This window comes from Dermacentor variabilis, chromosome 9, assembly GCF_050947875.1.
Source record: "Dermacentor variabilis isolate Ectoservices chromosome 9, ASM5094787v1, whole genome shotgun sequence".
Lineage (NCBI taxonomy): Eukaryota > Metazoa > Arthropoda > Arachnida > Ixodida > Ixodidae > Dermacentor > Dermacentor variabilis.
The window spans coordinates 147,620,446-147,634,579 of record NC_134576.1 but is presented as its reverse complement, the minus strand read 5'-3'; the positions used below and the strand labels follow the sequence as shown (position 1 = coordinate 147,634,579).

The 14,134-nt window shown below is 46.1% G+C and overlaps 1 protein-coding gene across 1 annotated transcript; it reads right to left on the bottom strand.

Moving 5' to 3' along the window:
- Positions 1 to 4,461: 4,461 nt before the first annotated feature.
- Positions 4,462 to 11,255, bottom strand: RnrS (ribonucleoside-diphosphate reductase subunit M2). The gene is made up of 7 exons (XM_075669936.1): positions 11,096 to 11,255; positions 10,174 to 10,218; positions 9,621 to 9,899; positions 8,761 to 8,894; positions 7,870 to 8,098; positions 7,095 to 7,313; positions 4,462 to 4,731 (listed from the first exon to the last, which is right to left on the bottom strand). The coding sequence occupies exons 1-7, from the start codon at positions 11,228 to 11,230 to the stop codon at positions 4,579 to 4,581; spliced, it is 1,194 nt and encodes a 397-aa protein (XP_075526051.1). The 5' UTR covers positions 11,231 to 11,255; the 3' UTR covers positions 4,462 to 4,578.
- Between the last annotated feature and the right edge of the window lie 2,879 nt (positions 11,256 to 14,134).

Below are 14,134 nucleotides of genomic sequence, written 5' to 3'. Positions count from 1 at the left end.
TGCATGTGCTGTCGGCAGGTTTGAAATGCACGCGAGATAATCCCTTTTACGCATGGTTAACCAAGAGTGCCATGCAGCATTGCAATTGAGTCGCTGAATATGCTGCAGCCTGGCACCAGATACGATTCACACAAGTGAATGTAAAAAAAAGAAAAGAAAAAAGGCAATGAATGCATGGTCAATGGCACTTGCTGCCACAAATAGTTCCTTTCGTCATTTTGACTGTGCTCTATAGTATAAACGCCAAAATGGATCACTTTATATATACATCATTGCTATTGCAATATATATGCTGACGTGGTTAGTGCTCCTAGCTTTGTTCTGTTTTGGAATCCAGATGCACTACCAGAGTCCTAGGTCTGTATTCTTAATTGATTGCCTTTGGAGATACTCACTTTTGGCTGGTGTCTTTGGTGCAGCACTGTGCCCTCTACTTGTGCCGATCAAAGCTGCACACCTGCTCCTTGTCATCGGTACAGGTTGCTTCTGCATAGATGTCGCAGCCACATCAGTGGCGCACACTTCACGAGCCAAGATTTCAGCAGTGCTGCCATAGAAAGCAAACAGTAAAGTCAGAATGTCCCAAGCCTGTTAAAGCCTCCTGAATAGATAAGCTGCATGTTCGTGAGGGAACACAGTTTTGAGAAAAATAGCACACTTGGTTCCTTTTTCACTACTTGCCAATTTGAGCAATAATCTTTAACGGGTACCTTTTACAACTCGAGAAACCGCGCACAGATAGTTTGTGGGAAAATCTCTCTTTACACTTCCAGCCAACATTGGCAAATGTTCACAATCTCATGTTATATATTATTAGCCAGAACCACAGCCGCAAAATAATCGTAAGTACACAAGCAGGCTGTTTTTACCATGCATGTAGGCAAAAAGCTCACAGTGCAGCTATCAACAGCTTGGCTGTTTAAAATAGTGCACTCCTTAGAGTACAAGGCTATGAAATTATTGCAGCAGGCCTAAGGCAGCCTGCAGGCAACATCATTCAAACAATGCCATACACCTTGTTCTTGAAGTTCAACCTATATTAGCCAGTTTCAGCTGTACCACCACCTAGATTGCCGAGAATGTGTGTTGTCTAAGGCAGAGTTGCAGAACAGTGGTCTTTTGTTAAAGCAATGCAGCTCCACTTCACTATGCCCAGACTTTCTTTTTAGAGTGATAGCTCTACTACCCCAGGTAAAAAACTAGAAAACGCCTGGTTCCATAAATCTGACATTCAGTCCCAGCCAAGGTGAAACTGGGACTTAGCCTGCCACTACCGGCGGCTGCTGCATACGCCGTGTGGGCATCCATATCTTGAAAGCGATGTGGGCAAAGTGAACCGAGTGCTGGTAGCTTTGTTTGCGTTAAAGTGGGAGGCGGCATGAAGGTCAATCCGCTCGCTGCTGCTGCCGTGCCGAGCAGCGTCCTAGTGTTGTCTTATGGTGCAATTGTAGATGCGGTAGTTGCTGACAGCACTCAGCAGCATGTGTGTCCTTTCCCAAAGCAAGCAAAACAGTACTTATCGCTCAACAAACTTGGTTTAACTGTATTCAACCAGGGCAATTTTTCCCCTTCTGAAACCTCCATTTCTTCACAAGACAGCAGTCAAGTAGAGATTAGTACCTCCAATCAATTCTCCACTGTCACAATTAGTACCTCCACTGTCAGATCATGGATAGTTTCTGGGTTCAGAACTGCTGCAACTGCACCACAATGGCTATCCTTAAAGGGCGCCTGAAACGGTTCGGACAAATTTTGTAGACGCGTAGGGTACAGCTTAAGTACAACATTCACACCAGAATTTAAGTGAAGCGTTACGTATTAATGGAGCTACAAGCGATTAGAAGTTACCCTCCTCCCTAGCCATGCTTTCCCTCCTCAACTCGTTCGCCGAGCGAGCAGGGCTAAGCTCCGCCTTCACTGGTTCTGCATCACGATGCGACGTCACATCGTCCACTTCCGGTTGTTTTGGAGCCCGCCCCCGCCCGCGCGAGACCTCTCCGCTAGCCGCTTGGCCGTCGACACCAAGCGACAGCTATCGAAGTAGCGTGCATTGCGAGCATCCTGTCGTAGCGCCGAACGTGTCTGGTATTCCGGTAACCACAGGCAAGTCATTTCGGCGAATGGCTGGAGGCATAAACTCAAGCTGATGAAGGAACCTTAGCGTAGACGTACGTGAGCGGCCTGATCGGTCGCACGGTCCAGACACTTGTTGGCGCAGCGCTTAACCAGCCAAACAAAGCGCTAATATTGCTCTAACCAAGTGTTAAATATTTTAAACATTTATAAAATCAACGCATTGATGATTACACACCTGCGAAAAACACACACCAGCAGCAAAGAAGAATACACTTCGCTGCTGCTACTGTGTATGGTCAAGCGGCCAGACCCTGTCCTCTTGCGCTTGCGTTTGCCCTAATACCGGACTCGCGAAACGCTATTGCGTTAGTAATCTTCCGGTGTAAGGTGACGGCCACAAACGCGCAAATCCTGGCACCGATCGGATAGCGGCAGTCCGACGCGCAGCAGCCAGTTCGCTCGTACGCTGCCTTGCAGAGGGACATGATGTCGCAGCTTGACATATTGCCAGTCGCTACGTTTGCAGTCCACAAGGCAACAAAGTCGAATCATAGTGCTCGCGAAAAGACTGAGACCAACTCTGACCGCGGAGCTCTCGTCAAAATGGAGTACGTTGTAACACAAGCAGACGACACTTGCTGTGTGCCGGAAGTGCTTAAGTGTACTGAAAAATTGTTCTTGTGCACTCTCTTTATGTTACTTTCTTTTTATAAAAACAAATTGACTAACATTACAACTATTACGCAGATCATTTGTTTACCATAAAATTGGAAAAATTATTTGATCACGCGCCCTGGTCAGCTCGCCCAATGCCTCCTTTACTAGATGCCTGCCGCGTGAGCCGAGAAGCTGGTTCCTGCCCCTTTCCTCTTTACTCTTCCCCACCCGGGTTAACCCGGGTTAGAGTTACTGTATATGCTACCTGCGGTAGCACATACAGTAACTCTAACCCGGGTCGGCTGCGAGCGCTAGCTGCGGTGGCCGCTGCAAACCTAAATCACGTAGCCATGCCTCCGAGATTTTAGCGGCGTCTGATGCGATCCCGGAGGCACAGGACCCACAGTCTCTCGTCAGGCCATTGGTCGAGCGCGCGCCAGCCTAGTAATCGTCACTTCCTCCGCAACAGGAAGTGGGTCGGCTGCGAGCGCCGTCTCTCCGCGACTCCCCTGAACTACGGGAACCTCCGCTCCAATAGGAAGACTAGCGACGCGGCAGGCATCTAGTAAAGGAGGCATTGGCTCGCCCCACTGACGTCATATGGGTGACTTCGGTCATATGGTTAGGGGCGGCTTAAAATTCCGCCGAGCAGTGTGCTGCGATCGGCAGCGATGTGCATTTTTAAAACCTTATAATAAATTACACGCTTTACGCGGAGCACTTAGATGTGTCAATTAATGATCAGAAGGACCTACTCTAACGACTCAGTATGTTTGTAGAAAATCGTCAAAAGCGTTTCAGGGTCCCTTTAAAGGGACACTAAAGCCGCATATTAAGTTGACATGGATTTCTAAAATGCCATTACAGAAACCTTGCAGCACTTGTTTCGTGCGAAGAAAAGACTTGGTTTACGAGATTTCACCTGAAAGGTCCACATACCTCGCCCACACCCGAGTGGGGAGTCATGTTGCATATGCAATCTCTTCGCTTTACTGCCGTCCGTGAGTAAAATAGTGCCCAACAGGTGGCACTACAGTTCTCTGCGCAGAATGTAAATGGAGAAACGAAGCCAAGACAAAGCAATGGATTCGCTGCTGCAGCTGCTCTTGGTCAAGTGGCAGAGAATGTTCAGGAATCCTGTGACATCACATGGCCGTGTCATTTTTTGCCGTTTGTGCAAGCCAGAAAAACCAGCACAGCACTATATATTACTGAAACTACTGAAATGCAAATGCCCAGGCGGTGCAGAGTGAAGAAATCGAAACCTTTTGACTGCCCACATCATTGTCAAGGCCAACGTCAATGGGTTTTTTCTAAATATGGAATAGGACTGGACAAGTAGCATTCCTCTTGTCTTATAATGCAATACGATCTTTCCATTACAAGTGGTTGAGTACTAGAGACGGAATTACAACAAGCATCTTTGTCATCAGGCTAGTGCTTGAATGTCCCGGGGAGTGTCTAATGATCCATAATAGAATGTGCAAGTGCAACTGAAGAAGTACGCACATACAGAGACAGCACTGTCTCTGTGATCAGTTTTTTTTTTTTTTACATCCATTGTTCAGTCGCACTTACGCATTCTATCATAGATTCAAACCAACTAGCCTGCCAACGTGTTTTAACCAAGTTATCCGATGTTCTGCGTTCACCTCAATTGCTAAAGCTCTGGTCACCAATTTTTCTCAAGGAAGCCAGTCCACTCGGCCAACAATGAAACATCACAAGTCATTAAAATGCTTTATTTTCACCAGTATTCGAGATTGTATTCGCTATGTACAGGTAGAGCGCACGAACACATCGATGCGCATGTTGTATATAAATAATGATGCATGCACGAGGAATTCAGAAGTCAGCATCCAGAGTGAACACTTGGTCTTCCTTGTTGGCCATGACACCAGCCTTCTGGTATTCACCAACCTTCTTCTCGAAAAAGTTGGTCTTGCCTTCCAGTGATATGTGCTCCATAAAGTCAAATGGGTTCTCAGAGTTGTAAACCTGTGGAATAATGAAGACTCGGTCAGCCCAATGCAGAAAACGTACCTCAACCAGACCCAATTTTGCATTATGTTCGAAACATTTGATAGCAACGTATGAAATACACGCACATTTGAAACAGTATTATTGAGCAGACTTTGCTGAAGCCAACAGTAGATTGTACCGAGCATGGCACCAAGAAAATAAGTTCTGTACTGATCCAATCATACTTATACCAGTCACACACGGCACTTTGAATCACGATTGAACCTAACAGGGATCGAAATTCTTTGTGACATTTTGCTGTCTTCTACACTTTTCGCAAAAAGCCAGTCACAACTGAGAAATTCAACGTCGATCGAGCTTGGTCGTAGTTGACAGTGCCGATGTGACAACGGTATTAGACAATGTGGCTGTGACTCTTGCAGCTCATTATTGAAGTTACTGTCAAACCTCGACATAAGTTGTGCTGTTAGTGAGAAACTTCATTAAATCGTGAATTTCATTAATTCGAGGTGTTTAAGTTTTAGCAGTAAAAAATAATTTCACGAAGTCTCAGAACATTCCTGGTGGATAACATCTAGTCCAAGTGCTACTTATAAACAAATCTCAAGAAGGTCGGGCCATAATAGCGCAGTTACGAGAGCGATGTGGTACAGATTGTGCCGAGAGCAATGCATCGGCATGGCTCATACGTTCAATATTGCATGAGTTGCATTGTGCAGCGTCATAAATGTCAGATGCCATGGCTGACTGCGCTTAGTGCCCAGAGGAGTCATCTGACGAAGATCACAAAGTAAAAACAAATCCCGCAGTTTCGCCAGAAAGGTGGAGCATTGATTGCAATAGCAAGGAGACCAAGTAAGGTTCTAAGTTTTACCCTCATGCATCCGCTCAGGCAAATATGGACAGACCTCACTCGATGATCACGAACACTCACTGTCACAGAGCACCTGAACACTTCGCATTCATATTTCGGAAACTTGAGATAAGACAAACACCAACACTAGATGCACGGGAACAATGCGCATCAAGGCACCAACCATCTCGGGTCACGCTTTGCACTTGCTGCAGATATACCTCCAAAATATGTGTAGCCCGCGTTTAGACGGCCATGCAGCCACAGCAAGGGCAAAGGATGAGACGCTCACACAAGAAGAGGCTCACACGCGTCACATTACCGAGCATTCACCCCCTCCCCACCCTTGCCCTGCGGCCTTTGCAAGTTGTTTACCAACGCGACAAATGGTGCAGTGATGTTTCTTGCATACTGTGTCCCAGCATGCAGCCTTTGACAACATTTTAGAGCATAGCTCTTAGGTGCTTGTCCTTGCGGCAAGCGTTGCCGTCATCCCTTGGTGTCATCGTAACTGAGCGAACGCAGATAAAAGATGGCAATAGCGAAGACGGCGCGAGGAGGAAAGGAGACGAGAGGGGTGCAGCAGAACCATGAGGCGGAGAGCAGAGGAGTGTATGTTGAAGGCATGAGAAGCGCAGTGCCGCACAAGAAGGGCTTTACAGCAACAATGGCTATGAGATGGCACCACAGTGGCACACATTGCCTATATGGAGACAAAGCGCTGCATTGTCTGCAGCAGCTGCTGTGAATCACGGCCACTCGCCACCCACGCGTTGCCTCTCGCAATTTCCGTATTAGTGAGGCTGTAGTGCCACACTAAACTCCACTTGCAACATGCCACATGAGACCACATGTCCACTCCAGCCAATATATCGCAAAATGAATACATGTACACAGCTGCATTCAAATTTCGCATTAGAGAGTATTGGTGATCATAGGTGAATTTTTGTTTATGCTTTTAACTTTTTATGTGGAGGATGCTTGCAAACAACTTAGGTTCAACTGACATGTCTAGTTTTTCCAAGGTTTACCAGCCATACAGACTCTAAGTACATGATTGAAATAGCTGAAAGCTTTGTTAAATTGAAAACATTGCAAATTTAATTAAATCGAGGTTCATTATGATGAAGTTTGACTGTAGTGCTTTAATGACCTGTAGCAACCCGTTCCTTAAGCCTCATCCCAGATGCAGGAGTCTGTGTATCCACTAAAATCATCATGCAAGTCCTGCTCAGATGTTACGAAATGCTAGGTTAAACTATAGAAATTTTCTGTTCTTGTTCTGCACATTTGTACAGGGCAACAAACTTAAGTCAATGTCACAACACACAGATGCCATGAACTCAAGTGGAGGTCGTCAGTGGAACCGGAAATATTTCAAACCTCAACACTGGCTTGTGCTACACATGATGTAACAGCACCACAGAACTGGTTTAAGCGATGCGCATGCTGCGAGCATTATGATGTGAAGCTGGCTCTTTATTAAGAAACACTTGAAGCAAATTTGGGAGGAACAGTGACCAACCTTTTCACATCCCAGCTCCACGAGCAGACGGTCGGCCACAAACTCAATGTAGCGCTTCATCAGTTCGCAGTTCATACCAATGAGGGCCACAGGCAGTGCTTCAGTCAGGAATTCTTGCTCTATGACAACAGCATCACACACTATCTGCTTGACACGCATAGCCGATGGCTTGTGCACCAAATGGCTGAACATGAGGCAGGCAAAGTCTGTGTGCAGGCCCTGTACAGGGTAAAACGTGCAGTTCCAGACCTCGTCAAATACAGCCATTACCAGTTTCCCAAGCACACTATCTGAAAAGCCACCCAAGTTTCACTCTAAGATCAACAAAACATACAAGCCAGCTTAAGTATGGTGCACAGCCAGTGCTGCCACTGCAGATTAACTGGAGTCCTTTAAGAGGCCTTTGCTCAGGCATCGTGCAAGCTCTTGGAAGGCACATGGACCCACATGCTTGACTTTGCAATCATATGGGGAAGACAGAAGTTGAACAACATAGGTTGTGTTTACTTTTTTCTGCCTTAGAGATGATGCCCATAGGTTGGGATGCACCACTTAAAACCTTGGCAGCAACAGACAACTCTACTTAGAGCGATTTGCACAATTCAGTCATCACACTGTACTAAGCCAGCCTACTGGGCATGGATTGAGGTTCAGCCTTGATGTTCATGGGGCTTAGCATGCAAGAAAACCATGGATAGGAAGGATGCGACTCCAAATGGCTGAACCTACACCCATGAAATGTGAGATGAGGAAACTGGGCAGGAGGACTCCATACCTCATCACGGCTGATAAGCTCATTGCTAAAGGTGAGGCCTGGCATTAGGCCTCGCTTCTTGAGCCAGAATATGGACGCAAAGGAACCCGAGAAGAAGATGCCCTCGACGGCAGCAAAGGCGACCACGCGCTCTCCAAAGCTTGCATTCCGGTCCCCGATCCACCGCAGTGCCCAGTCTGCCTTACGCTTGATGCAGGGCATGGTCTCGACGGCATTGAATAGCAGATCTCTGCCAGAGTTGGGAAAAAGACCATCTTGTCAGAGAGACTGCACACTGCAGTAACTAAACTCAGTTCCTACTACAGCTACGTTGACTCTCCGCTGTCTCTAATGGTCTTACTAAGTCGGGCAAGAAAACTGCTTAACAACAACAACAACAAAAAACATACGTCGGCAATAGATATAGAATCATAGAATCATTCGACGAAAGTTGGGTCCAAAATAACCAAAGTTTGGGCCCACAGAACGCATGGGTGCCAGCTGGGACCTACAGATGGGATCCAATTAACCAAAAAATTGGATTAATCAGAGTCATATTGACAGAAATCTAGAGTATGTATAATTTCTAGCACCTTATTCTGTAGTTAGTGCATTCTACCAGTTGAGTTCATCGTCACTAAGACATTACCCACAAGTGCTGTACACATAGTGCATGAATTCAATTATTTCAGCGCATCTTGCCCTTTGAATTTATGAATTGTTTAGAAGGATTTACAACAAAAGACATAGGGTCGGCCAATTAATGAGAAAGATGACAAGAGATGAAACAGCACACAGACAACAAGGACTGAGACACAAACAGACGGATGAAGCAGACTCTTGTCCAAAATTCAGCTGCAATGTCATCAAATGAGTGATGTACTTATCAGCAAGGCTTAGGAATTTGTTCACCTCTCTGCTGCGTCCTTGATGTAAGTGTCAATGAGCAGGCTGTACATTTCGGAGTGAACATTCTCAATGGCCATCTGGAAGCCATAGAAGCACCGCGCCTCTGTTACCTGCACCTCTTGGCTAAAGCGCTCCACCTGTGAAGAAGCAGTTGCAGTGTTGGTGCATGTGCGGCTACAATACTAAACAACTGACTGTGCCATCTGATGCAATTGCAGCAATACCTTTAAAGAGCACAATTAAAAGTTTTACAACACTACATCATGCTGATGCAATATCAGGAATTACTGTGTGGAAAACGCATTCATCAAGGCATCACAACAATACTGTTTGTGAGGTTTGAAAGACAATAGCACTTATGCCATTCTACAGCTACAAGTTGGCTTCTCTTGCACTCTATAGCCAGGCAATGAAGCTCACTTGGAGAAATGTAAATTATGGGGTTTTAGGTGCCAAAGCCTCGATCTCGTTACGAGGCATGCCATAGTGGGAGACTCCAGAAATTTGGATCACCTGGGTTTCTTTAACGTGCACCTAAATTTACACAGGTGTTTTCGCAGTTCGCCCCCATTGAAATGCTTGCGGGAATCTACGTATTTCAGTTAAGTTTATCCCCACGCTGCCATTTATTATGGCAATCTCATCGCCAGTGTGCTTAGTAACAAGGCACTGTGGGCCGCATCCAGGCTGATGTTGCTTAATTTTACCGACCACTCCGCTGTAAAGCTGCCAAGGCGTTCTGTGCAAGGAAAGAAATCCACAGAACTAGAACGAACAAAATACTAGTGAAATGCGGCCGCCCAGTCGCAATGAATTTGGCCGATGCTAGTGAAATCGCCATTTGAGTTGAACGTAGTTCCTACCAAGTTCTCGTTGACGATGCCATCGCTGGCGGCGAAAAAGGCAAGGATGTGCGAGATGAAGTGCCGCTCCTCGGGCTTGAGGGACTCCCAGTGAGGCAAGTCCTTGGCCAGGTCCACCTCTTCCACGGTCCAGAAAGAGGCCTCAGCTTTTTTGTACATGCGCCATATGTCCTCGTACTCGATAGGAAATACCACGAACCGACGAGGATTCTCGCGCAGGAGCGGCTCGTCCTCCACGGATGTCGACCGCTGAGCCACTGGCGATGTCTGCTGCAGCGCCTAAAAAACATTACTCCATGTCGGCATCACTCACAGCGCGATGGTGCATACTGTACCCCCACTGTACCGATACAGCCTGCAGAATTGCGTCTGTTCTGTTCCTTTTTTTTTTTTTTTGTTCGAGCGTGTGCCTGGGCACAGCGCTTTGGCGCGCGTGCAGTGGATTTTCATCAAAGCTCCAAACTAATCTACACGTGTACCGATCGAAGCCACAATTTCAAGAGTGCAAGACCGCAGCCATTTGCTGCAAGATAATTAACAGCATGCCACTCACCTTTTTTTCAACTCTGGCGGTGTCGGCGATGCTAGCGTCGGGCACCTGCAAGCAAGGAAACGGGCGTGATCACCGTGGGCGGACACGTGAAAATACGGAACCACTGGCAGGCGATCAGCTGATTTTTCTGTAATTGCATTTAGTACGAAAACATTACGGTTACAAGTGCCTGCTGCGATAACTATATAGCTGTACTGACAAGCCGCACTTTTCACACTTTAGATGTGCTCGATATGCCTTTTACTACGAGCTGCAGATACAAGTAATGTTCAAAATAGATAAACTTGACTCAACGACTATGGGCGGGATCATTTGCCATGGCGACCCGCCGAAGGGAAACAGCACTACGGCGCTGGCTGGCGAGTGAAGTCGGCAAATTAGATCGCAGTTCAAAATGCCCGAGTTCCTCGCAAGTGCTGTCCGTGGGGCTACTCAATGTGAAACTCGTCAAATCCAGTGGACGTAAAGCACCTCAAGGCTATGCGGCCGCCGTTTTTGGCGGGAGGATGACGGACAAACATCTGGCGCGCTCATTTATTGTCTCAACGCTTTTAAAAAGAAACAGAGGTACAAGTGCCCACTAGAGGCAGCTTAAACGTAGGTAAGAAAATAGATGCTTCTCCTAATTGCCTAATGACATTCCAAAGATGACTATCACGAAAAGCTCAGTACCAGACGACTATCACTGAATTGAAGGGTTGGTACTACAATCGTTTGTGCACAAAAGGATTCGCTACCAGTGCTAGCATTCGCCACACGATTCCTTCTTGCTTATAAGTTAAACAACGGCTCGCACGAGACATTCAGTTGCTGGGGCTGCATCTTTGAGGTCACATGCATGTCGGATATTGGCCTGCCGCGAAAGCGGCAATAAACCGCCAAACTGGCGTCGGGGCTTTCAACAAATGCGTTTGACACTCACGTGGTTTTCCTTGTCCCGGCTAGAGATCTTCAGGTTGTTGATCACATTCATGTCCCGCGTAGTAAGAGACATTTTCGCTGGAGCGGTCATACCAACGTTACCTTTCAACAGCAGAATTTGCGCGCAACTGCGCATTGGCGCCAAGAGTCAGGCGCGAACCAGCCTTTCTCTCCATTGAAAAAGCCGTCCAATCATAAACGAACAATTCCTACGAAACTCGCGCAGATAACAGTTTCTCCTCATCTTAAGCACAAATTTGCGCGGAGCAAGATACATTATTTATCTTTTTGTTATAACAATTATTTTTATGGTCTTTTAAAATCATGTTAGTAAAAACGAATCATAGCGGAGTGCCTTTAAGTAATTTTGCAGTGAAAAGAGGTCGCGACATGAGCAGCCGAGTATTCAGTGGGCGGAGCTTGCAGCGAACTGGAAAACGCGGGCATGTCTGTGCACGCAGGCAAGGGAGGCATTGACGCAGTAAATATGTCTTCCTCTAGGCGAGAAAGGGCCATTCACGCAGACATGTGCGTAATGGTAAAGCAATGGTTTAACATTTGTGCGCGTACGCACATACACGAACGGAAAAAGAATAAAAGCAAGAAATACATGCAAAAGTAAAGCCCTGTCGCTTCCTCTCGTACCGACACACACTTTTTAAGCGGGGCTTTTGTTTTTAGCTTGGTTGACATTCCTCGACGTTCCATCGACACGAATGCAGCGATGCAGCTTATTGGAACATATGGGCCCACTTCCTTTTAAAAACAGGTAGAGAAGCAAATGAGCGCTACACCAATACCTTGTTTGTCGTCGCTTTCATCTTTTTTTACATGCGTGCTTGCTGCGCACAGGAAACTTCGTTTGTCCCGCAACTCCCTTGCTTCTCAGTTTTTTCACGACCGAGGGAATTTTTTAAAGTTCGATGATGGGCGTCCGTTGCGTCCGGTTCGGTGTATCGCGCCTTAATATAGGGACGCAACGCGAGGTGTGATGAGCCTGCACAATTTTTGAAGATGTTGGCGTGCTTGCTTTACGTCCAAATCAACATGCAGCAGACGGGATCAAAGTTTAGATAAAAGCGCTCGACAAGATGCGCCAGCGTCGAGACTGAGCTTAATGTAATCGTGCTGTCTTGGTGCTGCTAGGGTGCTACTCATATCGTATGATCGCCCAGTGACAGTTCGTCGCTCTACTGAACCAATGACAACACATTTCATGAGGCGCACGCGTGGAACGAGGAAGGCGCACGAGCGCCTTAATGCGAAATGGTGACGACGCGAAATTCAAAGAAAGACCGTGTTTCGCATATATTAATCCATCTGCGAGCAACACGGAATGTTCAAGACTTCCCAACTATAGCGCAGAAAAACCTGTCTTTCTAAAAAAAAAAAAAATTATACACTCAGCCCTTGTCAAGTTGGGTTTTGATCTGTGGACGCTCATGGACCTGGAAAGCCGGATAAAACTAGCACAATGCCAGAGACAAATTTCAACTTTCGTAACTTAAGATATATTAAAAGCCTATGATAGTGTAGAACGTTAAGTATTGTGCAATCAATTAACGAACCTTGATTTATCGAAATATATAATAAAATGGTTTAGTGAATTTCTAACTGGCAGAGAATTTTATTGCTTTGTGACAGGGTTTTCTTCAAATTGACATCGACAGTCACTTGGGGTTCGACGCGGAGCTGTCACTTCACCTTTAAATTTGTTTAACACTTTACTAAGCTCTATATCTTGTCATAATGGCATACACACATATGTATACGCAGATGACATTGCAATTTTTTTCATCAGACAATGACACCCACTTCTTACGTAGTCGACTGCAAACATAACTGTGCGCTAAGTGGTTACAGAATATTCGTCTGTCTCTTAATGTCAGAAAATGCTCAAGTACAGTTTTTCCTATAAGGGATCCAACACATATAAACCTTGCCTATCACCTGCAGTATATACCTCAGGTAGACTCGATAAAATACCTGGGCATAATATATGATAACCAGCTCAGTTGGTGCAAGCACATTGAATATATAAATAAAAAAGGAGTGTGAGCGGTTGGAATGCTAAGAAGGTTTTGCAACAGTCGATCGGGGATGCGGACAGACTCTCTTGTGATGATTTATAAAATGTACGTATGGCCAATTTTGAAATTTGGATTTGTTCTATATTCAGGTGCGACGGCATATAAATTGCATCCCCTTGTTCTTCTGGAATGGGAAGCTTTATGCCTGTGCCTTGGTTTACCCAAATTCGTTGTTAACAACATATTATTCCTAGAATCACGCTTACCGGCTCTTTTGTGTAGATTTCAACTGTTAACTTTCCAAGCGTTCTTAAGATGTAAGATCCCTCAATAAAATTACAAATAATTTTTATATCTCGTGGTTATGTTGCGCTTAGTTTTATACTGACGATATTAAGTGAAGGACAGGACGTGGACGGACGTAGCGCAAACTACCAACTGTTTAATACTGCTTGTATATTTTTATTTTTAATCTCAGCTTGAAATATTTTTTCAATCTTCCTGGTATTGGTTTCACTCTCCTCGGGTCGTCTTTGCACAGGCACTTGCTGGTCCCTTAGATGTACGATCAAGTGAAATCTCTCTTATTGGCAGAGAGAGAATCTCTATATTATATTTGACGATATTGTTACGGTGAAGCGAAATAAGGTGACATGGAGTCACGGAGGAAGACATTTAGGAGGTGAAACTCCCATCAGCGCGAGCGAGCGCGGGCGACCAGATAAAGTCACAATTGTATGCGTTGACGGGGCCGTATGCAGTGGTGGCGCCATGCGGCGCATAGAAGCCGCAGCGAAAAAAAAAAAAATGCAGCGCCCGGGCAGGCGGCTCTGGCGCGCTCTCCGGCCATTTCCTCCGTGCCCTCACGGGAGCAATACACTCGAACGGTTGCCCTGGCAACCGAAACGGCAGTAACTTTTTTCCAGGCCGCTAGGCGCCGCCAGCATGATAGTGGCTCCGCGGGCTTGTGACCTTTTCTGGTCGCCGCAAACAGCGGAGTTCCCACTCCT

Coding starts and splice junctions, on each gene's coding strand:
- RnrS (XM_075669936.1), bottom strand. CDS start 11,230: ATGCGCAGTTGCGCGCAAATTCTGCTGTTGAAAGGTAACGTTGGTATG. Junction 10,219..11,095: donor GCCGGGACAAGGAAAACCAC/GTGAGTGTCAAA, acceptor CCTTGCTTGCAG/GTGCCCGACGCTAGCATCGC. Junction 7,314..7,869: donor AGCTTATCAGCCGTGATGAG/GTATGGAGTCCT, acceptor TACCCTGTACAG/GGCCTGCACACAGACTTTGC.